Source organism: Gopherus flavomarginatus, chromosome 2 (genome assembly GCF_025201925.1).
Source record: "Gopherus flavomarginatus isolate rGopFla2 chromosome 2, rGopFla2.mat.asm, whole genome shotgun sequence".
Classification (NCBI taxonomy): Eukaryota; Metazoa; Chordata; order Testudines; family Testudinidae; genus Gopherus; species Gopherus flavomarginatus.
This window is the reverse complement of record NC_066618.1, coordinates 97,887,011-97,913,589: the sequence shown is the minus strand read 5'-3', so window position 1 is coordinate 97,913,589 and position 26,579 is coordinate 97,887,011. Positions and strand designations below refer to the sequence as shown.

The 26,579-nt window shown below is 40.6% G+C and overlaps 1 protein-coding gene across 3 annotated transcripts in view; it reads right to left on the bottom strand.

The window, feature by feature from the left end:
* The window catches only part of HECW1 (HECT, C2 and WW domain containing E3 ubiquitin protein ligase 1), a 385,797-nt gene that overhangs the window by 73,106 nt on the left and 286,112 nt on the right, over nt 1–26,579 (bottom strand). For all 3 annotated transcript variants that reach the window (XM_050937655.1, XM_050937656.1, XM_050937657.1), the window contains 6 exons: nt 24,634–24,735; nt 19,032–19,182; nt 9,203–9,333; nt 4,676–4,797; nt 1,527–1,712; nt 101–235 (listed from right to left, as the gene is read on the bottom strand). In XM_050937655.1, the coding sequence (XP_050793612.1) occupies nt 101–235; nt 1,527–1,712; nt 4,676–4,797; nt 9,203–9,333; nt 19,032–19,182; nt 24,634–24,735 (827 nt within the window). The remainder of the gene's footprint in view (nt 1–100; nt 236–1,526; nt 1,713–4,675; nt 4,798–9,202; nt 9,334–19,031; nt 19,183–24,633; nt 24,736–26,579) is intronic.

Sequence of the window (26,579 nt, the reverse complement as noted above, 5' to 3'; positions counted from 1 at the left end):
GATGTACCCCCCTGGAAGATCTCTGTGTGCCCCCAGTTCAAAACCACTTCTCTAGCAGATATACCATACATTTAGGAAGGGGTCTTAATGCTATAGTTACCTCGCCAGCACTGTAGCTGCGAAGTCGCTGGAGATGCTGCCTATGAGTCAGATGATTAGGGAGACGGCCATTTTGAAGTGGGATCCTGGGATCGATGAAAGTGGTAGCACGGCTGTTGTGGTCAACAAAGAAGGACTGTAATAAAAAGAATACTGTATATTCATAAGCAGGAAGCTAACATGGTGAAAAAGTTGAGGGATGAGAAAGCAGCATACAAACTGAGCAGGGAATTGAGCATATCATATGTGCCACATTTTGCAGTCATGATAGCTCACAATTTACAGCTTAATGAGTTTTAGTCCAATATTCCTTGTATTCCTACAGGAACTCATTTCTATCATACTAATTTGCCCAATTCCTTGAAATTGATTCAAGCTGGTATCACCGTAATTTATAGCCAGCCAGTTCCCTTTTGGAGCTTGTCCCTCATTGCCAGGTGCAAAGCACAACTCTACCTGTGAGCATACTGATTATGCTCTATGGGCCTGATTCTACAAGATGCTGAGTGCTTCCTGCCAGGTGCTGGCACCTTTAGTTACCAGCAAAGTCAGTGGCTGTTGAAGGTGATCAGTATCACACAGGACTTGACCCTTAGATTTCAGCATCACTTCTTTTTAAATGAACAACCAAGAGCTAGACACTATCGGCCCGATGACAAGAAGAGCTCAGTGCTTGCAACTTCTAATGAGCTTCAACTAAGCCCCTCAAAATCAAGCCTTATTCTGGTAACTCCTTAGCCTTGCACCTGGAAAATTAGGGGAAAGTTCTGCCTTCATACCACATGCAACCTCATTTGTGGGTGTCTGGACTATGTTTTGGTTAGTCCCATTATTGAATCTGGAGTCACAGGGCCCATTTCTCCTCTCAGTTACAGTGGTATAAATCAGATATAACTCTTCTGAAATCAGTGGAGTCACAGAGCTGCAAAAGTGCTGAAAGTAAGAGCAGAATTAGGTCCATGGGGCTGAATGGCTCTAAATCTGAACTCTCCCAAAGTCTGAGGCAGAGGTATTCAGATAGAGTGTTCCTAGTCAGCATTATTAAGTCTTATATTATAAATCTGAATAGTGTTTGATTAATGTGTGTGTGTGTATGTGTGTGTGTGTGTGTTGGGAGTATGGGGTTGGTGCAAGATTAACAATGCCTGGTATAGCATTATACAATCCTGGACGCTGGCATGAATCAGACAACACTTCTTAGTCTCCTTGTGTGAGGACAGAAGATAGCTTAGAGAATGACATTTCCAGGGGCTAAACCCAAGACAAAAGTTTTTATTGTCAGGAATAATTCTGTGTGTTCACTGATATATAAATCAGATAGTCACAAATTTTACGTTTACAAGAAACCCTTTGCAATCATCTAGCCTCGTGTGAGATTGGCAGGATGTGGAAATTCACCCAGTGATTAATTGTGTTGGCGCTCTCACCTTGCCCTGTTGATCTGTTTTGATCTCCCAACCCCGTGGAAGTTCCAGTCGGGTGTCAGCAAACATGTTGATAAAATTTACCAGGTCCCTGTTGTGCTGATAGCGCTCAAAATTCCGAGCATCTCTGCGGATCTTTAGAATCATGTGCTTCAAGCAGGTGCTGTTGGTGAAGACTCGATAGGCACTCTAGGCATCAAAAACACAGGACAAGGAAATCAGGTCCAGTGTCTCAAAAATGAGTTTGGCTAGCAGATATGACACATAAGGCCTGATACAAATCCCACTGAAATCCACAGCAATCTTTCCATCAATTTCAATGGGCTTTGGATTAGGTTCTAAGTGAAGATATAGAAATAACCAACTGCCACCTGGAACTTTGAAAATTCCATACTTCTATGCACAGTAGTTAACAGTACCAAACTGCCAGATATACAAGTGCAAGTGTGCATATCTCTGGGGTATCGCACATCTGAAATACATGCAGTTGTGTTTATTTCACTGATCACACATTCAGAGAGATGTACTGTTTGTGTGACTGTACACTATAATAGGGTTCAAAAAAGAACTAGTTAAGTTCATGGAGGATAGGTCCATCAATGGCTACTAGCCAGAATGGGCAGGGATGGTGTCCCCAGCCTGTGTTTGCCAGCTGAGAATGGGCGACGGATGGATCACTTGATGATTACTTGTTCTGTTCATTCCCTCTAGGGCACCTGGCATTAGCCACTGTCAGAAGACGGGATACTGGGCTAGATGGACCTTTGGTCTGACCCAGTATGGCCATTCTTATGTTCTTATGATACCATACAGATGTGAAAACATTCATGAAAACATATTTGTGTCACCATTCAAGCAGACATGTTCAGTATTGATTATTTGTATCTCACAGAAACATGCACAGATCCTGATCCTGCAGTTGGGTTTGTCTGTAAGTATCTCACTGCAGGACCAGGGCCCTAAATGGGTCAAGTTCATTGGAGATGGCACAGGGACGTGTAAATTACTCATGTAATGACAATTCTTTGTTTCACCCTGCAACTCTTCATTCCAGGGAGGATGCTCCGCAAGGGAGAGAAGGCAATGTTACCGCAACCTGCCCTCTTTTAGGGGCTTCATCAGGGAGGGCAGCATTAATTTCTGCTGCGGGCTCCAGTGGAAGTTACTGAAGGAATGTGCTGCCTTAGTGCATCCTCAGGCTGCTTTGGCCATGCCACTCCCTGTCTATGCCATCCTCTTTTGGGTCCATACTGGCTCGCTGAAGGTCCCTCACTGACTCCAATATCATTACTTCAGATGTATGCAGATGTAAACAAGGGCAGAATCTGACCTAGTAACTTTGAATTTCTTTCCTTCTGTACATTTAAATGCATTTTTATATCAATGATATATCATGATCTGCTACAACTGAATATTTCATCACTTAGCAATACTAGGGAAACCCAGAATTCACATAGTTTTATCCCTTCAGGGACATAAAATAGCTGTTAAACAAGAGTGTTTTCATTTTAGCTTTAACTGCTGGATAATATTTTCCAACTCAAATTTCACTGGTTTAATTAACACTTCTAAATTTTATTTGGAGTTTGTGGTTAAAATGGCCCTAAGCCTAAAGTTATGTGGTACACTATTTTTACACAAATGGAATTTGTATGACTGCCTTGACAGATGTGTTGACAGATTATTCTGGCTCCAATATCAAAGACAGCTTTGTAAACAAAATGTAGGCGTTCCATGGCCTTAGTCACTTTCGTGACAAAGGAAGTTGGGACTCAGCTTCTTGTGAGCTGTTCCTTGTACCAACTAAAACTTGTTTCAAGACAGCTTATAAAATCTTTATGTTCCTTTGAGAGAAGACCCATCAGCACTAGTAATGGATTAGCCTCAAAAGGTTCAGAAGTGATGTTTGGATGTTCATCCAAATATTATCCAAATCTCTTTGGGGTAGAAAACTGGAGTCGAAATCTCAGGAGAACAGGTTCTCGCAGGGAGATTTTGCAGACTTCCTGCTACTAGTTAGCCTGAAATTAAAGCTTTTTCACTGCATGTCAGTTTTCTCCCGTTCCAACAATGGGAATGAAGAGTTATCTATACTTTTCTGAACCTTTGAGATGTTTGGTTTGGGTTTGAGGTAGGTTCAGTTCAGTTCCTATTTTATCCAAAAGAGCTGCATCATCCCTAGTCTGTAATTGCTCACTGAGCGCTAGGTTGTGCCCAGCTGCTTGAGTGTGCAAATTGCAGAGGACACAAGAAGCCTTCCAGCTGCTGTGCAAGGCCATGAGAAGAGGGATCCAATAGAGGTGTCTGGACACCTCAAGCAGAAGGATGCAAAAGGGGTGGGGAGGAGGCAGGGCTAGGACCCCAGCTCCCTCTGCACTAGGCAGTAAAACTGGCCAGACACATGGGGAGTATGCTGCACCTTCTGAAAGGGAACAAGTAGTGGGGACAGGCCTGTGAGGTGCCAGGGGATTCCTCTCTGAGGCAGAATCCACTCAAGAGTTCCCTTTGGGGTAGTGTAGACACGCTACATCCAACCTGGTCCAGTTCACATAAAGGACAATTGAGTTCTGAGTCAGGGAATTAAGGACTGGGTATGTCTACAGTGCAATGTAAACCCAGGGTTAGTAGAATTTTTTAACCTAGGGCTTGAATATCTACACTCATTTGTAACCCCAGGTTAGGAATTGTTAAACCCTGGGTCCCAACATGGGGTTCCAGGACCTTCACTGCATTATGTGGGCCTGAGTTCAACCGCTCATATTGCATACTTCTTGGAACTCTCTGAAAGTGTGGCCATTCTATCCCTTTGTTCATGGTGCAGTGTAGGAAAACTTGACTGTTCACCAAACTTGACTGTCCAGAGGACAAAGAAAGTTGACCCATGGGATTGTGGAATACTTTTGGTGGATTCTCAGAGAATGGGTCCAATGGGACTGTGTCTACATTGCAAAGCAATAGGGCTTGAACCCTGGGGTCCTGGCTTGACTCAGGCTTAACCCTCCACCCTTTGGGGTTAGGATGGAGCCTGAGTTTGAACCCTGGGCTTACATTGCAGTGTAGACATACCCACTGTGCACTCTTAGAAGAGGTCCAGAGCTCTTCCTTTTGACCCAGAAGGCAGGAGTGAGAGACGGTGAGATACTGGTGCTTACATAGTTTGCGTGCAGCACAGTGAAGAACTCGGGGTTGGTGATGAACTTTACAGCTGGAGACTGTAGCAGCAAGGTGATTTTTTGAGAATTCACTGGAGAAAGGGACCCTTCTCTCCTAATTTCTGAAAATAAAAGTAAAACAATTGACTAGTACACATAACTGAAAATACAACACAAATACTGTCACTCTTATCTCCTCTGCCAGCAAAGCCCACCCTACCACTCCACCATATTGTGCAACTTCTTTTTAATCTTAAGGCGAGGCTGTGGTCATCCAAGTGATTATGTAAAAATGGCATCCACTCTCTTTGTGTCTTTGAGTCATATCTACTCACGTGAATGACAAAAGTTTTCCCTGTGGTTAGCACTGCACGGCAAATACATCTACAGGAATGAGAGCTGGATGATTTTCTACACTGTATGTTATAAATTCTGGGCCACATCCTTAGCTGGTATAAACCAGCATAGCTCCATTTACTTCAATAAATCAATGTAACCCCACTAGCTTACATCAGCTGAAGATCTGGTCCAATACTGTCAGCTAAGTTCTGATTGTAGAATCTTTCTTACTGTTGATGAATGTAGAGTGGGAAGAACACACATGAGGTTTTGGGCTCTAGGCTCAGTTTGCAGCACTGATGCTTTTAAACCAAAATCAGTTTTTGACCTACAATCTGAACAAATCTGATGCGGAAGTCATCAGGAGAATGAATACAGAACTGCATAATATAATGTTGACAGTCACTTTTCTATCTATAATTACACCGTATCATTCTGTCCACTTAAGAATGTGAAAAAAGACTTTGTGATATAGCTCTCCTGACTCCGATGGTGTTAAACTGATTTATTTCACCTGAGGATATGACAGTGCACCTTTATTTGTGGATATTCACACATCCTTGTGGCTTTCCCTTTAAATTAAAAAGTTGGTACCAAATGCTACATTTTTTTCCTCTCTCCACAGCCAAACAATATATATAGCAAAGACACATTAAAAAGGCACATGCCACAGCTGATAGTTCTTTTTTATTTAAAAAAAAGGAAAGAATAGGCAAATTAAACCAAATCCAACCACCATTTATGTGAATGATTCCTGGCAGCATTATTATTAATTTAATATTTTATTATGCAAGTAACCTCTAAATTTATTATATGGAGATATACCTATTGCATGGAACTAAAAGGGACCTTGAAAGGTCATTGAGTCCAGTCCTCTGCCTTCATGGCAGGACCAAGTACTGTCCCTGACAGATTTTTGCTCCACATCCCTAAGTGGCCCCCTCAAAGATTGAACTCACAACCCTGGGTTTAGCAGGCCAATGTGCAAACCATTGAGCTATCCCTCCCTCCATAGTAATATTGTATATATGTAACAGTAATACTGTATGTCTACTGTAAATACATATCCAACTTAATATTACAAGTAATATAAGTAGTAACAGAACACAAATCGTATACCGTTTCCACTTCAATTAACTATCAGCAGGTGGGATCAGTTATGATTCTCTATAAAGGAGGAATTCAGTTAAACTGAATCATAAAAATTGTAATACAAATGAGTGCAAAAGTGGTTATATATCATGTGAAGTACGTTTGGTTATGACTTATAGTGATTTTAAAGGAAAAAGAAATAAAGATTCAGGCTAATAATAGACAAAACTAAATATTTAACAAAGCTTTTTTAAAAAAGCATAGATTAAATGTTCACTCTGATAGGCTTTCCTCTTCCAAGAGACATAAATGGAATTGAACCATAGACCATGCAGGCTATTTCCTGCTAATAAAGACTAGCCAATAATGGCATGCAAACACAGGAGAAGGAGGAAAAGAGGTGATAGATGTAATAATAGACATAAACATGTGGCAACCCTGCCATAGGTGTGAATTTTCAGAAGGGCTGAGTATTGACTGTCCGTGTTGCAGGCACAAGTTTAACTAACTAAATACACACACATTTTTTTGTATCCACAAAGTGAAACGCAGGCGCAAGTCTGAGTGCTTGTGTTTCTCCCCAGGTGACTTGCACGTGCAGTCAAGCATTTAGCAATGCAGGTACTCAGCTTTTCACTTGTTCAATTGCAGGTGCAAAAATGTAGATGAACATTTTATGGGCACAAGTTATGCGTGGAGAAGGGAGGGCTTTCAAATTTGGCCCATAATATCAAAATTACTGTGACCCAAGAAGTCCCTCACTGCCAACTGGAAGTGGGCATACAGTATAATAACTCTCCTCATACTCATTGCCCCACCTTGTTATCATAATCTGTATTTAAAAGGTGTCGTGTAAGATATCATATGCAAAATGGTAGCATGCTGGTCATTAATATTATTGTGTGTTGTCTGTGTGGGGGATGTATAAAGAGTTATAGATGTGTGCTTGAAATGTGTTCCTAAATGTAAGCGGCAGACAGTGCCTAAACCCAGTCTGTTGTAGACAAAGGAATGTTGTTTCTCCGGCTTGACTGTATCTCCAATGTAAATTGAGCAAGGTGTGACCGAAGACACTGAAAAGGACATTTACATGAAAGGTAAACAAATCCATTAGCTGAGCAAGTGGGAGGAGATAACCACTTAATCTCCATGGAGGATGGATCTCCAGGAAACCTTTCGGCCTCTTGAAACAGAGTTAAAGAACTTTGGGAAGATATAAGCAGACGCAATAAGCTATCACCGGATGGACGCAAGGGATCAGAGCTATTGTAATCTGAGAACTTTTACTTATGGGGGGGTTGAAGTCTCTGAGAAGTCACTATAGATAAGAAATCTGCTTAGACCAAGCTTGTATGCGGTGCAGTTGTAGCCTTGTCAGTCCAAGGATATTCAAGACACAAGGTGGGTGAGATAGTATCATTTATTGTACCAACTTCTGTTGGTGAGAGAGACAAGCTTTTGAGAACTCTGTGTGGCTCAAAAGCTTGTCTCTCTCACCAACAGAAACTGGTCCAATAAGCGATACTATCTCACCCACCTTGTCTAGACCAAGACTGTAACCTGCTAGAATTAAGTTTTAGTCACTAGAAGGGATGTTTTGTTTGTAATCTTTCCTATCTCTTTCATTCTTACTTGAGACCATTTAAATCTATCTTCTTTCTTAATAAACTTATTCTTAACTTATTACAGAACCGTATCAGTGCAGTGGATTAATAAGGGTCCTCAATCAAACCAGATAGCAAGTGTGAAAAATCGGGACGGGGTAGGGAGCAATAGGCACCAATATAAGACAAAGCCCTGAATATCGGGACATCTGGTCACCCTATTTTGAGGAGACAAGGGGCTGTTGGTGACACTCTGCGAAGAGTAACCATGCTGGTGGGAACCAGGGTGAGATAACTGTGCTGTGAGCAGACTACTTGTGTCAGGGCTCTGAGCCAAACCTGCATAGCACAGATGCCCCCAAGGTTACAGGACAGGCAGTGACACAACCCCTGGCTGATCTGGGTGAACCCCCATAGTGTCACAATCACACTATCACCAAAATGAAACAGTGTAGCTACTGAAACTGCAAGCTTGAGAAAATAGGCACTTTCTCCATTTTCATGTATAATACCTGGACATTCATAGACTCATAGACTCTAGGACTGGAAGGGACCTTGAGAGGTCATCGAGTCCAGTCCCCTGCCCTCATGGCAGGACCAAATACTGTCTAGACCATCCCTAATAGACATTTATCTAACCTACTCTTAAATATCTCTAGAGATGGAGATTCCACAACTTCCCTAGGCAATCTATTCCAGTGTTTAACTACTCTGACAGTTAGGAACTTTTTCCTAATATCCAACCTAAATCTCCCTTGCTGCAGTTTAAGCCCATTGCTTCTTGTTCTATCATTGGAGGCTAAGGTGAACAAGTTTTCTCCCTCCTCCTGATGACACCCTTTTAGATACCTGAAAACTGCTATCATGTCCCCTCTCAGTCTTCTCTTTTCCAAACTAAATAAACCCAATTCTTTCAGCCTTCCTTCATAGGTCATGTTCTCAAGACCTTTAATCATTCTTGTTGCTCTTCTCTGGACCCTCTCCAATTTCTCCACATCTTTCTTGAAATGCGGTGCCCAGAACTGGACACAATACTCCAGCTGAGGCCTAACAAGCGCAGAGTAAAGCGGAAGAATGACTTCTCGTGTCTTGTTTACAACACACCTGTTAATGCATCCCAGAATCATGTTTGCTTTTTTTGCAACAGTATCACACTGTTGACTCATATTAAGCTTGTGGTCCACTATGACCCCTAGATCTCTTTCTGCCATACTCCTTCCTAGACAGTCTCTTCCCATTCTGTATTCAAACCCAATCTATTGTAAAAACACTTTGTCTATGTAAGGACTCATTAAAAGAGTCCCTTAACACTTGCTTATTTCCTTCTCAGGGTCTATTCATGCTCTATACTCTCTTTCCTTTCACTTAGCCATTTCTGCCATAAAGTACTGAAGCCTGAGTCTTCATCAGGGCACCGTAGTGTGTCCAGCTTGTTTCCCAGAATGGAACGACATCTGGTGCCACATGCTGTTAATAGCTTCCTCTCCCATACCTGAGTTTGGCTGGGAAAAGTCTGCCTCAGAGTCACTTCCTCCTCCAATGGAGAGCCTCTCGGCTCTGTTGTTCACAACAGAATCTTCCTCTGGCCTCTCTGTTGCAATAGTCCGCTGAATATTTTGATACCTGCATATTTTACATGAAAGAAAAAGGGTGTTTTAGCTATACGTTTTGGTGGAATAATGGTACAAAGCATTTTGCTGCTCACCAAAATGCCTCTCTCTTTCTTAATGAGAGTTGGAAAAATCAACACTTTTGAACAATTAAAATATTGCTAAAATCGGCATGTACTTTTAAAGCACCAATGGGCCTGAGTCTTCCCTGTCTTGCACCTGTGCAAATCACCCACATTCCACAGGGATCAGTGACTATATAAGGTGAAAGGCAGGGAAGATTCAAGTCCCAATCTGTCATAGCTTAACATAATCAGTCACATAGGGCTTGATCCTCTGAGGTGCTGAGTGTCCTCAACTCCCAACAATTGCAATGGGAGCATGCTTAATGTGTTCAACACTTCACAGCCTTGGCTCCATTATTTATTTTTTTTTTTACTAATCATTATTATTCATCATGTTTGTTGTGGTAGTGCCTAGGGACCAGCCGAGGACAGGCTCGTTGCACTAGGCACTGCACAAACACAGAACAATGGACAATCTCTGCTCCGAAGAGCTGATAATCTAATAGATAAAACAGACACAGGGTTGAGGAAAGCGGTGTAACACACAAGCGGAGTGAACAACATAAGGGCAGGACGTGTCATGTTAGTTCCATGCTTTCTTGGGTGTGTATATGGATTGAGTTTGGTGATGATAAGCTAAGTGGAAAGCTGACGGGAAAGGGTTGAAGGGGACAGAGCAGTGTTTAATTTGTGCCAGGGCTTGCCAGGACTGAGCCCCGGGACCTGTAGGCTTGGCAGTTCAGAGCCCCGGTATCTCTGGGCTTGCTGCATTAGTTCTGAATGTAAAAAACTTGCTTGAGCCCTAGCACCTCTTTCATTACAAATTAAGCACTGGGACAGAGCCAGTGAGAACAAGGAGGACAAAGAAGAGGCGGGTTTGGAGTGAAGCTTTTAAAACGTTTTTCTCCGTTATGGCAATTTCATGTTGATTGACTTCAATGAGACTACTCTTGGGCTTAAAGTTAAGCAAGGTGCTAAATACTTTGCTGGATCAGGGCCACAGTGTTCATGACGTTGAAGGTTTGAGACCCATAAAAGATGTTCTCTTTTATGTGTTTATTATGTTTAAAATATGCAGTATACAGTACTAATTCTATGTATTGTAAAACAGAGATAAATAATGTGGGAAGTCAATCCTGCTGCAGCCATACTGGTGACTCATTCATTGAACATTTGACAGGCTAGGGGTGAGAGAACCTCCATAGCTTCTAACTTTTATGTTCATGAACAGGCCCCAGCCTGGGATTCTGATAATGTGTGACAAGAATGTGACAAATTTTAAAAATTATTTAATGAAAAATATTTATAAAAATAATAGATATCTATCTTGTTAATAATTTTAATGAGCTTCTGCCCCACCCTGATATTTTAAAACATTTTTTGTTGTCTCATTTTCATTAACTCTCAGCATTCATAATGGGCCAGATCCCCACCCGGCATAAATCCATGTAGCTTCATTGATTATATCTGAGCTTTGGCCCAAAGTTCTTTGTCTCTCTTTTTCCTGGTTTCTGTTCTTCTTTCTTTCATCTGTGTGACTCCAGACTTATGAAGAATATCCCTCCATTTCTCTCTCTCTCTCTCTCTCTCTTTTTAAAATATGTATTTATGCCAAGTTAGATTTTGGCCTGAACTCCAACAGTTATATCTCAAAGTGCCATGACATCTCTGAAGACAAGTAGTCTGGAGCTTGATTTTACATCTCATTCCAAAGACAGCATTTCCAGTAGCATACTAACTCTCAACAGGTACTGGAGTTTAGGGTAAATTATGGAAAATGGGTGAAAATTTAATGGATTTATACTTGACTAACACAGTAGTTTTCATTTTCCTCAGTATTCCAAGTTTTTCTTTAATGTAGCTTTTCGTAGCTCAATAAATAACATATTTAGAATTGGTTAAAAAAGCAAGAGAATTGGGGATTTTTGTTTTTAGATAAACATACACCTTAGAAGCAAATTATTATAGTAGTTTTCACAACTACCTTAATTTACCTCTATTTTTTCCCCCTTTATTTTATAACAAGCTTTTAAAATTTTTATTCACTTGACTGCAGGCTAATTGAGTAAACTTTCCACTCCAATACCGCAGGAGTTTTACAACACCCTTATGCAACAGCAGAGCAGAAAAAAGTAGTTAATATAGTCAAAAGTTTTATATATATGGTAACTGTAGCTTCAATTTAATTAGATGTTAGAAAATCTCCTGCTGGCAAACTTTACACAGTAATGCTAGCTGTATGCCAAAAACAAGCTACTTTTTTTTTTGTCTAGATACTGTAAAATCGTCTTATATAAATACCAGAAAATGCCTATGTAATTGTAAAAAAAACTTTGAAAGGGCAAAAGTTATGGGAATGTATTTGAAAATCACAGTCCCTTTTCAAAGTGATTTGTCAAAGAAATAATGGTTTAGAAAAATCACACTAGAGGCTGTTTTTACTGTACTATTATTATTTATTGTGTTATTTTTTATTATTATTATTCATGTAAAGACAAGTCTAGCTACACAAATGCTGCACAGTTTTACCAGATCACAGTGGATAGTTAACAATGTCATGTAATTGGAACAACACTGGCTGTTAACTGCTTCAGTAACTCGAGGAAAGGCAAGAAGTGCTGTAGTAAAGGAGGAAGACTCTTCTAATAAAAAAAAATAGTAGTGTTTGGATCTTATCCGAACTGTAGGTCCCAATCCTGCATTCCCCATATAGACAAAATGTCCATTAAAGTCATTGGGGATCTCTGAGTATTCACAGAATGAAGGATTAGGCCCTTGGAACAGAATACTCTCAGTCATTCCTTTTTAAAACTAGATTTCCAGTATTTTACGGTTTTGGCAGGAATGAAAATAGCAAGCTTTCCTAGTGATATTTTGGTATTTCCACTCCTTCTCCCACATGAATCTAGGAAGTGGGAAAGTGAACAGATTTTTGTGAAAAGAAAGTAGACTGAGCATTTTTTCAAACCTCAAAAGGTTTTGGGTTCCATTTTGTTTGAATTTGGGGCAAAAATTCAGGCTGATTTTAATTATATCATCCAAGCTCTTTGTATACAGTTGCCTCACCTAGAAAGGATTTTTAAGCAGAGCTAACAAAAACTGTTCCAGGTAATGAGGTTTGACCTACAATAACAAAACTTTTTTAAAATGGTTGTTGAAAATAATATTCAAGCCTAAGCAGTGGTTTTCAACAACAGCTTAAGAAAAGGTTTTTCTCATAAAGTGGTAATCCAAGTTACCTGAATTTTTTGAGTTAATCTTGAAACCTGCTTCAGGACAGATAATTTATCTATTTCACCCGGCCATAAAATATTAGAATTGCTTCCCACTTGTGAAATACAGAGGTTGGTGAAGTTTGTTGCAATGGCCAATATGTATCCCTTTTGTTAGAATTTTTGGAAATATCCATGGCTACACATATACAGGCATTGGCATGACAAGAAAGCTTCTTAAAGACTTGGTGATCTATTCAGCATTTTTACTTAATGGCGCTCTTTTACAGCAGAGATTAAAGAATTACCAGATGGCTTTTTTTGTGCTAAGAAACCCTGGGATTCCACAATTACTCAGTTGTAATGTGCTTAGTCGCCACTGGGAATCAAGTGAGGAGAAATACGCTACTAATGAAAGGTTTCAGAGTAGCAGCCGTGTTAGTCTGTATCCGCAAAAAGAACAGGAGTACTTGTGGCACTTTAGAGACTAACAAATTTATTTCAGCATGAGCTTTCGTAAGCTACAGCTCACTTCTTCGGATGCACAGAATGGAACATACAGACAGGAGATATTTATACATACAGAGAACATGAAAAGGTGGAAGTATGCATACCAACAGGAAGAGTCTAATCAATTGAAATGAGCTAAAATCAGCAGGAGAAAAAAACTTTTGAAGTGATAATTAAGATGACCCATAGAAGGTGTGAAGTGAACTTAACATAGGGAAATAGATTCAATTAGTGTAATGACCCAACCATTCCCAGTCTCTGTTTAAGCCTGAGTTAATTGTATCTAATTTGCATATTAATTCGAGTTCAGCAGTCTCTCTTTGGAGTCCGTTTTTGAAGTTTTTTTGTTGCAAAATTGCCACCTTCAAGTCTGTCACTGAGTGGTTAGAGAGGCTGAAGTGTTCTCCCAGTGGTTTTTGAATGTTATGATTCCTTATGTCAGATTTGTGTCCATTTATTCTTTTGCGTAGAGATTGACCGGTTTGGCCAATGTACATTGCAGAGGGGCATTGCTGGCACATGATGGCATATATCATGTTGGTAGAATGAAAATTCCCTCTGCTTCTCACTCTATATCCTGAATGTACAAATGCTAAAAAATACCCATATACAGAGGAGCAACAAAGGTATTATTGGCCTAATTACAGTGTATTAAATCATTAATGATCAAATCCTAAACCAAACATGGGTGTCAAGAAAGGAATCAAACTATATGAAAACATGGGAAACTAAAATGTAAACCAAGGATGTCACTTCTGTGGTTCTCAACCAGGAGAACATGTACCTCAGGGGTATGTAGAAGTCTTCTAAGGAGTACATCAATTCATCTAGATATTTGCCTACTTTTACAACAGGCTACTTAAAAAGCACTAGTGAAGTCAGTACAAACTAAAATATCATACAATGACATGTTTATACTGCTTGTGACAGACCCAGACCAGTGGGGTACAGGAGTCTGGTAGAGGACAAATATACTGGTCACTGGATAAGTAGTTTTCTGTTCCCTGAGTGACCAGAGCAGGGGCTGCACTAGAGTAATCAGGAACCTGCTAGAACCAATTAAGGCAGACAGGCTGATTAGATCATCTGCAGCTAATCAAGGCAGGCTAATCAGGGCACTTGGGTTTAAAAAGGAGCTCACTCCAGTCAGGTGGGGAGGAGCCAGAGGAGAGGAAGTGTGTGTGAGGAGCTGGGAGCAAGAGGCACAAGGAGCTGAGAGTAAGAGGGTGTGCTGCTGGAGGACTAAGGAGTACAAGCGTTATCAGACACCAGGAGGAAGATCCTGTGGTGAGAATAAAGAAGGTGTTTGGAGGAGGCCATGGGGAAGTAGCCCAGGGAGTTGTAGCTGTCATGCAGCTGTTACAAGAGGCACTTTAGACAGCTGCAATCCACAGGGCCCTGGGATGGAACCTGGAGTAGAGGGCGGGCCTGGGTTCCCCCCAAACCTCCCAACTCCTGATCAGACACAGATGGAGTTGATCCAGACTGTGGGGAAGATCACAGAGGTGAGCAAATCTGCCAATAAGCGCAGGACCCACCAAAGTAGAGGAGGAACTTTGTCACATGCTCTATATCCTATACACTGTAATGTAAGTATTATATTTTCCAATTGATTTATTTTCTAACTATATGGTAAAAAATGAGAAAGCAAGCAACTGTTCAGTAACAGTGTGCTGTGACACTTTTGTATTTTTATGTTTGGTTTTGTAAGCAAGTAGTTTTTAAATGAGGTGTAACTTGGGGGAATGCAAGACAAATCAGACTCCTGAAAGGGGTATAGTGGTCTGGAAAGCTGAGAGCCACTGACTTAGGTCATGTCTACACTAGCACTTATATTGGCAAAACTTTTGTCACTCTGGGGTGTGAAAAAACGTTAGTTTTGCTGGCATAAGCATTCATGTGCACAGCACTATGTCAGCGGAAGATGCTCTCCCACTGCCATAGCTAGTGCCACTCATTGAGCTGGTTTTATTAGGTCAACAGGAGAGCTCTCTCCCATCGACATAACATGGTTACACAAGTGCTCTTACAGAGGCACAGCTGTATCGGTACAGCTGTGTTACTGTAAGCTTATAACAAAAAACTATAATTTACACAAGCCCTTGATGGCTGTGGACAACATCTATCCAATTCACTGCAAGGGGTTTCTAGAAACGCCTGTCTTTTCTTTATAAATTAATATGCCAGCTTGGCACCTTCTGAGGAAAATTATAATTAAAACAAACTACTGCACGTTATTACCACTATAAACAAAATTACACTATGGTAGTCAAATGCCCACTCTGTGCCCAGCATGGTAGGTTTGGAGAGAAGAGGAGGACAATTCCTCAAGGATCTGTTTGTGGTTATGATCTATTTTGCACTATAGACATTTTCAGAAAGCTGGTTAGCCCTTAGGAAAACTCCCTGATGGCTGTCACCAGCAACCATTTTCTCCCTACAAAGGATCTAAGTAACTCCCATCTTATTTTCCTGCCATGGAAAGAAGGATCGTTCGAGCACTCTCTCTGTCTCCTAGCTTGGCACTCCGATGATCCCCAAATGATGTTTTTAAAGTACTAGAAAAACCCAAACCAACCTTCATGCCATTTTAAAGCCTATAATCAGAGGATAATGATTTCAGTCTTGCTTATTTAAATAAGAAACTATATCATTACAGTAAGCAGGGGCAGAGGATGAGAAAATGTTTTTTGAGGTAATAGTGGAAGATTATTGCCTAGCTATATATTTCTTTTACTCTTCTTCCCTCAATTCATTCTGAAATACAAGAATACAAAGGAAACTGTAACAAATCTTTCTTTGTGTAGAGTAGTAGTTGAGTAGACATTGCTATCAGTGATAAAGCTGCCTCATTTGGAGGGAGACTCCCTCTCTCGGGATTCATTTTAAGGAAGTGTTTCTAGTTTCCTCCAGCTGTGCAAAGGGCTTTGAAATGTCTTTCACTGAGATACTTATTAGCACTTCACTATTTAAAACAAATATCTCATTCATGCTGTGTCACAGCTTGTCAGCCTTGCTCATGTCAACAGCTACATGTTGGTGCTTCCCAACCCATGGACCTTGGGAAGGAACCACTAGAGTGCTATAGTGGGGAGATGATAATTCCAACTGCATGAGCATCCATAACATTCAGCCTGCAGCACTGGTAGAGAAAAATTGCAAAGGGAGGCTCTCAGCAACTAGAGCTGTTGCTTTCCTGACCTCATCTTTGAATAGCTCTCATAAGACTGAAGTAGGTGTATAGGTGTAGCAACTGGAGGAGCACAGTGGAGGTCTGGAAGCTGAAGCACCTCAAAGCAGTGGGGCTGAAGCCTGAACTCAGAGCTTGATTGCTTGACTTCTCTTCATATTCTCACCCAGACCATCTGTCCTCTGCTCTCATAGGTAACACAGAAGCTCTGAAGAATCCTGCCTCCCTACCCCCACCTGCACTGATCCTTTTCATAACACTGGTCTACAATTTTTGAGAAGTCGTCTGCTTCAGAGATAAAATGTGATATTTATTATGTATTTTGATGTGCTGAATTCAAATATGACAATTAAAACAACCGATTGGCTACTGTTTCTAAAATATTTAAGTTTTTACATTTTATGTCTATGTATATTGTGTAGATAGTAGAGTTTTAATCATAAATTTTAAACCTAGGTCTTTTCATGTGTTTATGGTTGCTTTACATGATAATATTTCACCTGTCCTGTTTATGTAACACTTTAAAAATCAGCAAAAGGATTATATAAATAAAATTTATTATGAAACAAAAGGCAAAAAACTATTATGTACATAGTTTAGTCCTATTCAGTGTCTACTCGGCGCTTCTTGGCTTGTCTCTTGTATTCATTAAATGGAGCATCTCTTGTCACTGTCCAGCAATAGTCTGCAAGCATTGATGGGCTCCATTTGCCCTGATAGCCTGCCAGGAGATTCCACTGCTGTAGTCTGGAGCCCAACAGCTCTGCCTTACTCTTGGGTAGTTCCAAATCCCTGACAAGGTCATTCAGTTCACCTTGTGTTATGAGATGTGGTTCAGAGCAGGAGGATGGGAGAAAATGTGGGTCCTATGACATTGATGGTTCAGGACCAGAAGTTTCATCCTCTTCCTCTTCCTCGTCTGACTCAAGTGAGAATGATTCTGGTGCATCAGGAACCGGCAGTCCTTCTCCGTGAGGTACTGGGCGTATAGCTGATGGAATGTTTGGATAATGCACAGTCCACTTTTTCTTCTTTGACACACCTTTCCCAACTGGAGGCACCATGCAGAAGTAACAATTGCTGGTATGATCTGTTGGCTCTCTCCAAATCATTGGCACTGCAAAAGGCATAGATTTCCTTTTCCTGTTCAACCACTGGCGAAGATTTGTTGCACAAGTGTTGCAGCATATGTGTGGGGCCCATCTCTTGTCCTGATCTCCAATTTTGCAGCCAAAAGAAAGGTGATAGGCTTTCTTAACCATAGTGGTTATACTGCGCTTTTGTGATGCAAAAGTCTCTTCACCACAAACATAGCAGAAGTTATCTGCACTGTTCACACAAGTACGAGGCATCTCTGCTCACTTTGGCTAAACAGAAATGTGTCCCTTTGCAAAATCAAACACTGACAAAGAAGAGAGCACGACACTGTATGATTTCTAGAGCTGATATAGGGCAATTTGTTCAGCAGAGTGATGTAAGCTTCGTTATGATTGCATCATCCATGACTTCTAGGAATAACATGATGCAATTCATATCATGTATGACGCAATACCAGCTTCAGATTGCATCATTCATTGTTTTGCCTAAAAAGCAAGTATTGTCCAAACCCAGTCATAGATTTATTCATAGATCCAATCAAAGATGTATTTTAGTCATTTCTGGTTTAACTTGAGATCCCTTCCCTTTATAACTCACTTATCCTCTGCCATTCCCAAGTCAAGGGTCGTATATACTGACCCAATAGCATATCTTGAAAACTAGAGCCAATCAACAATTTTAAGCATCATTTTCGTTTTCAGTGACCCAGAATTACTAAAGTTGGACTACATTTATTTCAGAAGCATTTTGGCTGTAGAGCAGTGTAAATGATGGGAGGAAAAGTGAAGTGAGGCCATGATTGGACCAACTTCTGCTGGGGGAAGGGACAAGCTTTTGCACTTCACAGAGCTCCTCTTTTTCTTCAGGTGTGGAGAAGGAAACTAGAGTGCCCAAGTGAAATATATTGTTAAGCATAAGGGGTTCACACATACTGTAGGAGACCACTTAAAATGAAGTAGGCAATTAAAACTTCAGCAGCCGTAGGACAAAGGAGTGTTAGTAGGCAGCAGGATGTGTTACAAGTTGTTGTAATGGGCCATAAAACTAATGTCTCTGTTAAAACCATGGTTTTTAGAGTCCAGCAGAGTTATGTATTTAAGATCCCAGGCTTGTCTTTTGAAGGTGTTGTAGAGGTTTCCTTTGAGGATGAGGACAGAGCACATGTCACTCTTTGCGCAATGCACTATGTTCACTTTGTGTCTCTAGACTGTAATCTGTTTGGTCAGACACTTTGCTATTTTTAAACACCACTTCCTGTTGTAAGGTACCATATAGACTTATGGAACTACATACAAAAATACTAATTAAAAAGTACAATGTTTTATAATTGTAAAGCCAGCCTGAAAGTAGGACTGAAAACTGTTTCCATTTATTTTGGGCTCCCAAATTGCCAGTGCTAAAAATGTCACCTTTTTTAAAGCAAGATGGTTATCGTCCACCAGCAGTAGGTTCTGACCTGCTAATTGCTGTTCAGCATTGTACCTTCAAATATATCTCATAGCTTATTTATGTTGAAAGTTTTAGTTATTTCAGGAATGTTTCAGATGCTGGTTTGGAATAACGTGAGTACCATTTCTCATAACTAGAACATTTTCTTAGTGGTGTTGCTTGGGAATTTCAGTCCAGAATTACTCACCGCCGATTGAGCTGCTCCATTTGTTGGATTGAACCAGATCTGCGTATTCCATCTGGAGTGGCTGCTGCTGTGGGGCGCTGCCATGTTGTGGTTCGATTCACATGATCCACATAAAATACCCTTCCATGGCTGTCTATCCGAGCTTCCCAGTCTATATTAAAAAAGAAAGGAAAGGAGGAAGCTGTCAGTTTGAGAAATTTCAGAGAGCCTAGATGCTCATGAGATACATGTGTATATATACATAAACATGAACATCAGAGCTGGCATACTGGGTCAGAACAATGGTCCATCTTACCCAGTATCCAACAGTGGTCAGTACCAGAGCTTCAGGGGAGTGTACAGAACAGACCAATTATGGAGTGATCTACCCTGTCTTCCACTCCCAGATTCTGATACTCAGACGTGTAGGGTTGCCCAAGCATAGGGTAGCATCCCTGACTATCTTGGCTAGACTAATAGCCATTGAAGGATGTATTCTCCATCTAGTTCTTTTCTGAACCCACTTATACATTTGGCCATCACAACATCCCATGGCAATAAGTTCCACGGGTTTGTTGCATATATGTATGTGTAGTATACACACATACATAAATATTCCTTCACACAGAGACTACAGTCACCCTATAGAATTCACTGCCATAGGCAATCAATAATGAGTGAGACACAGTGAGTGTATTTTTAAAAAGGGCTGGATAATTCTATAACCATTAATACCTATTATAGTTCTGCTTTTTGAGGTGAGTAATCAAATTACATGCTTTAGAGCATAAACATTTCCCCATGTAACTCTCACATACAGCATTGCCCAATTGGCTATATTCATTGTGGATGGGAAAACCATAAGGAATTGGCCACTGGTAGCCAGGATGCTAGACTTGCTGGACTAGTGATTTAATCTGGTGTGGCAAGTCCTATATTCGCTTTTTTGTTATTAAACATGATACGGTGGGTTTTTTTTAAGCTTTCAGAAAGATAATACAGAGCAGCTTAAGGCTGTCTACCTAAAACTTGCCACAGACTGGTTGGACATATTCTCAGAAATATATGCATATTTTTAAATTTTTTAAATCTATCACTCTGATAAAGACCAGATAGCTGAGGAAATTGGTAACAAGATATTGAACCTTCCACCCTCAAGTCTCTTGTTGAAATTAGGTCCAAGTTGGCCAGGAGTATAACCAAAAACCCCTACCCATCTGATGGCTGCTTGTTGGCTTGCATGAAATACACTGGTAGTTAAAAGCATCAAGATCACTGGTAAAGGTGTTAGGAGTAAGAGGGAATTTAAGAAGTGAATGAGCTAATCAAATTGTACATAAAAACCCTTAGAATTTCTTGAGTGAAGTTGCACAAATTTGATCTGCTAACTACATTATTGCTACACGAAGATCCATCAGCTGATGACCTAACAACTATACAATAATATATATTCCCCCCCCCCCCAAGCACATCTGTACCTCAAGAGGGGTAAAAGTCCACTTTTTTTCCCCTGTGGCTCTGTGTTACACTTTACGACCAGGGGTTCTTGGTTCTTTTTGAACCTTCCCTCACACCCTCCAAGAGCAACAGAGAGCTGTCTTTCCTCCTACTGCATCTGGAATCCAACTCCCTGCAACCAGCTACCTTCCCACAAACACCGATCAATAAGGAGACAGACAGTGCTGGCCAGAGCTAAGGTGACATGCCTTATCATAATGTTATTAAAAATACCTTCTTTATCCATGTGGGTGTCTGAGTGGGAGTATGGGCAAAGGCTAACGAGCACCCAACACTCCAGATTGGTGCAACCAGATAACAATCTGAACAAAATCATGACTCAGTGTATAATCCGTGAAACCTAGGCAACCATGTGCCCTTCACTGAAATCGGCCTATAGGGATTCTTGAAGGACCTTGGTCAGTCAGGGCCTGTTGAGGAACCCTGAATTTCCAGATAACAGTTGACATCTCCTTGAGACATATCAGTTCACACTTTGTACTTTTGCTAACGCCAACCACACACACATTCACATCTCAGCAAAAACAACGTCACACAGGATGCATTAAGGCAGGTGCTACCCGCAAACCCAACTGAATGTCACACTGCTTGAAGAAAGCATGTTGCAATGTGTCTGCAGCCATACACGTGGTAATCCAGGCTCTGAGCAGAAAGCACCTAGTCAAACCTAGCAGCATCTGGATGTGTCCAGTGCTTGAGGTCACAGCGGAAACATCAGGTCAGGATAAAGGAGACATAGTGAAAATTCAGGGAGAATGTATGAGAATATGTGCTGAGCATGTTTGTTTTATAGGCCCTGGGTCAAGGCATAGTGCTATAGCATCTGGCCCGAGAGAGTTGTATGCGCTGATGTGACTATTCCTTGCCAACATATAAACAAAACTCACTGTTGGCTGATGTGCTTTTTTTTCCCTCCCACACAGCATTACCATCACATAGGGGAGTAAGTAATTCAAAGGGCATACAACACAGAATTTGTGGTAAGATGAATGGATGGCTGCACAGATAAATGCATAGACTGACAGATGGACAGAGGCCGTGATTTTGAGCTCTGTTCCAGCCCCTTTATGTTGCTCCAGTGATGTAAAGGGTCCAAAAACCAGCCAGATCACCGCATGTGGGAATTACCCCTTAGCAGAGGGTTTCTCTGGGCAGTGTAGGGCTGACAATATGGCCCTACACCAGCCCCCTTATAACTTCAGAGCAGGGACACACCAGGAGATAGCCTAGGATCAGGAGAAGGTGAGGCCATTGAGCTCTTCACTCCAATTATCTTGGACTGCCGGATGGTTCCTTCGGGACCACTGTAGCCCATATCTACATTACAGCAGCCTCTGAGGCTGCTCTTACTTACACCATGAGCCACACCTGTACTTGGCAGACCTGCAACCCCAGAGGGACAAAGCCACCTTGCTCCTCTTTACATCCCTGTCTATGGTACATCTTCTAAATGGTGCAGCTCAGAGTTAGGACCCAAATGTTTTTCTTGGTTTCAGTAGGGTAGGGTTTCCACCAGTAAAAACAACTAACCATTGGATATATCCACTGACATTGCACCATACAAACTCTGCAACCTGATGCATGCTTTAAAATCTTACATCCACCATGAAGAGTTTACTACAGACACGAAAAATCATGTTAAAATCTAAATAATTCTATCCCACACCCCAAAATAAACATAGTCAAACAAAAATTCCTCATCAGGACTAACAGAATAAACTAAATTTTGAAGTCATATTATTTTGGGGCTATGATCAAGCAAGACTGACTGCAAGGGGAAAACCATCTCATTTTTCGAATCTACATGTCTCTCGAAAGCCTTTAACTGATTTTCCTGAAACCTCACAAAATATTCTACCATGAGCTAAAATCTGGCATGTGATATTTCAGGGACATGGTTTTGGATATGGGAATGTTAAGATTCAGTCAGTATTGTCCTTGTAATGATGGGGAATTATCTTCAACCATAACCACGGACAGACTCTAGTGTCTCTTCATTTTAGAAGCTCTAAGCATTGTTCACTGTAAACCTGATATAAAAGGAATAATCTCTCTCCATGGGTGTGGTTTGGGAGGAGTATGAGGGGGCATTGCCCTCCCCTAAACTGCATACCTTGGGCAGGCGTGGAATTTGCCTCCCGTGCGTGGCCCTGTTGGCCTGGCTGGAGCTGCCCCCTCATTTGTGCTCTCTCTCTCTCTCTCTCTTATTTAAGAGCGATTTAGTTGTGATAAGCAAGTGAAAAGGGTCTTTCCACAACACCGGAAAAAGAAAAATCTTTAGATCAGACCTTAGTTTGTACTTCTCACGGGCTTTAAAAATGTCATAGACAGTCTGAGAATTGCATAGATTTCAACTGAGGAATTATTTAATTCAATTTCTTTAGCAAAAATTCATATGGCACTGCACACTGAAGAGGGATATATTCAGGGACAATATACTTTACATGTATTATAAGTAGGATATAGTGTAGATATCAAAGTAATGGGTGCATGAATATTAAATAAACATGACTCTACTATCAGATGATTGTACTTTTGCTTTTGTGTAGATTAAACTCCATCATAATTGCCTTCATTAGGAGCAATGCTGAAAATACTTACCTTTTGAGGCTCGTAGACTGTATTAAGCAAGCCATAGGGCTGAACTTGAATGTCTTTGATCATGGATTAGGGTAAGTTTCGTTTGCATGGCTGCTGTCAGTGTCTTATTAACAGGTAGTGTAACTAGAAATTTCTCCCCTTCACAACGTGGTGAGGTAAGATTAGTGGGAAGAGAAATATTTACTTATTACAGAAGTAACTGTTCCTAATTCATCATTCACTGGTAGGCCACACAATGCCTCTAATAAGACTTCATGGGGCTGAAGGCAGTTGGATCATTCACCACTACTGTATAACTGATGCCAGCATTGAGTGGAATTTTCAGTTTAGGGAATAGTAACAACTTGGTGGATACATGATTTTTTTTATTAAGGGCACCATAGGCCACATAACTACGTTCTTTACTCAGGCTGAGAAGAAAATAGAGAGCTTTGTTTTTAAGTCTGGTTAGTGTTTAAGATGCTGAGTCTTTTTTCCTGTTAAATCATGTGCTAAGCTCGAAAGATGATACACTATGTGTTGTAGGGCAGAGAGTGCACTCTGCTGGACAAATAAGGCTAATGCAAAAAGTTGGGCATTTCTCTAGGAATATGCAAGTTAAAAGCTATGAAATCCTCCCCAGTAAAGTGCAGAAGTGCTTTTATATGGAACCACAAAAACATGTGGATAGAGGAAGTTGTAGGTCCATAAGTCAGTCATTTTGCTTCAGAGCAGAGACCCTCACATAACTGTTAGAAGGGGCATTGCAACTGAAATGTGACATCACTAGAATGTGACCTACCCTGTTCCTGTCTTCTCCTCTTATCACTCTGATCAAGAATTGCTACCTGTCTTGATTTTCAAAAGAGAATCCTGATTTTGAGGATGCCTGGCGTTGCAAGCAAGGCTGTAAGGACAAAGACAGCATCCCAAGCTGTCTTTGAAGATGACATAGGGTACGTCTACACAACAAAAAAATACCCATGGCAGTAAGACTCAGAGCCCAGGTCAACTGACTCAGGCTCGCAGGGCTACAGCCGGAACCCTAATGTCTACATTGCTACTTTTAGCCTCACAGCATGAGCTCTGCAAGCCCACCACACTTGACCTGGGCTCTGAGACTCTGTGTAGACATACTCATAATGTCATGACACAGGGATGCAATGATCAGGCTAGAGGACAAACATTAAAGACAATAAAAACACTTATACACAGAACTTTTCATTGGAGGAGTTCAAAAACACTTTTACTGCCTCACAACACTCCTCTGAGACACTGAAGCATTATTATCCCCATTGCATAGATGGGGAAACTGAGGCACAGAGTAGTTGTGCGTCTAGCCCAAGATGACATGGTGACACCTAAAGTAAGGATCAAATAAGGAAAACAAAAGGGCACATTAAGTGGGTTCAGAACAAGGTGGGTGCAGGGGATGAGGAGATTATTTAGAGACATACTGACCTGTACATTGTTTAGGTTAACAGGAAAGGTTGAAAAAAAATTCATTTGAAAAACTAAAGCTTACTTGGTGGAAGAGGCTCATCAATAGTTGGATAGTGATGGTGGTCGGACCTCAGGGAAGGAAGCTGGCTGACTGGCTGAGAATTATGGAGTAAAGGACAATCACCTATGGACAAGATATTCATATTCATTCACTGTTTTAGCAAAAAGTGGTTTAAAATGCACTACTGTAAAACAAGTGACTAAAAGAACTAAAAAACCTAAAAATCCCAACAAATCAACAAGAACAAAAAAAACAGGGCAGGCAGCCATGTGGTGTATCAGCTGCTATGGCTTATTCATATATCCAGGCACAGTTTTAATAATAACTTATATGGCAAAGAATTATTAAAATAATGCAGACAAGGATCAGATCTTGGGCTTGAGAACATAATAAGAAATGATGGGCTAGATTCTGGACTCATTTACTCTAGATTTACACCAATGTAAGTAAGGAGAATCAGGATTGATGTCTGAGAAGTACTTCATAAATACTACCAAGTGCAAGCTTTTGGGAGCTCCTGCAGGAGCTTGGCAGGACCATACAAAATCCCAGCTCCAACCTTGGATTCACTCCATCTAAATGCTGAGAGCTGTTTTCTTTGCTATTACAAAAGCCTCCTTTAGAGCAAATCCACAAGAGTGTATGTGAAGTGGTGTGGCAGGATTTTGCAGTCCCTGCAATGCAGAAGGCCTGCATCTGCCATACTTTTAAAGTCATGGAAACTAGAATGTAAACAGTTCAAAATTCAAACTGTCAAGTTTGAGTGGAAGGTGGGGAGAGTGAGAGAAGGATCAAAAACATAGGAGAGAGGTGGGATGAGAAGAGCAAAAGATAAGAAGACACAGGAAAGAAGGAACCTGAGATAAAGAGGGGGAGAGACCTGAAATACAGAAAGAGAAGAAGAGGCTGAGAGATACTGTAGATGGGGCAGAGGAAGATTTTTTGAACACTATATTGAATTAAATATGTACCTATATACAGACACCCAAATGAAAACTACATATTTCCATCCTGGTGTCCTGGTGATGTGAATAAATTACTCAGCATTTTTGATGTCACTAGAATCCCTTCAGGAACTACAACTTATTGTGGAGAGGCCACATTATTCCTTATGTTAGAACTGAATGTGAGCACTTGGAACCCATACTTTTGCACTTCACGGTTTCTAGAATTCAGAGAATATTTGCCCCAGTCCTTTCTTAAAATCTTGCAGATTCAGAATTATATACTGTATGCCACTGCTGGTCACTTTTACAAGCTGTGTGACAATAGTTTTCCTACTGAAACCTTCAACTCTAGACAGTATACATCATTTACAGCGTGTATAAAACAGATTCGGTTAAAATCCAAGGTAAGCTTAGAAACAAAGTGATCTTTAATGTTTGTGATATTGCCAGAAAATTATACCACTGTATTGAAAAAAAGAAAAATGGGCTAGAATCACATAAATAAGCTCACCTGAGTGTATGTTGACTGGTTTAGCCACCTTTCATTTCTAAATCTTACCACTCTATAATAACGAGCTGTATCTTGCCATCAAGGTATACATTTTTTTAAAAAGTCATCGAAAATATTTCCCCCCTTAAACTGCCAATATGTAGAATAGAATAAATATTACATGGAAAGGCAGAAGGGAATTTTATATGCGAATTTAATACAAACACTTTTGTTTGTAAAAAAAAAACAAAACTTGCACCATTCACTAATGAGAATTTACCTAGACAAAATGTAGGTAAAGTTACACACACACCTGGGGGCTCTGACGATATCACAACCCTCTGAAATGTCTTCATTAAAGCCTCTAATAAGAGTACAGACACATCTCAGTTACATGTGCCCCCTCTCTGAATACAAAGTAGAATTATTTTAAATTACTATGCAGTGCTTCAAACACATCTTTAATTAAATTTTTACATTTTCCTGTTGCTACAGTTATGTCACCAATTGCCAGATTATCAGTCTGCATT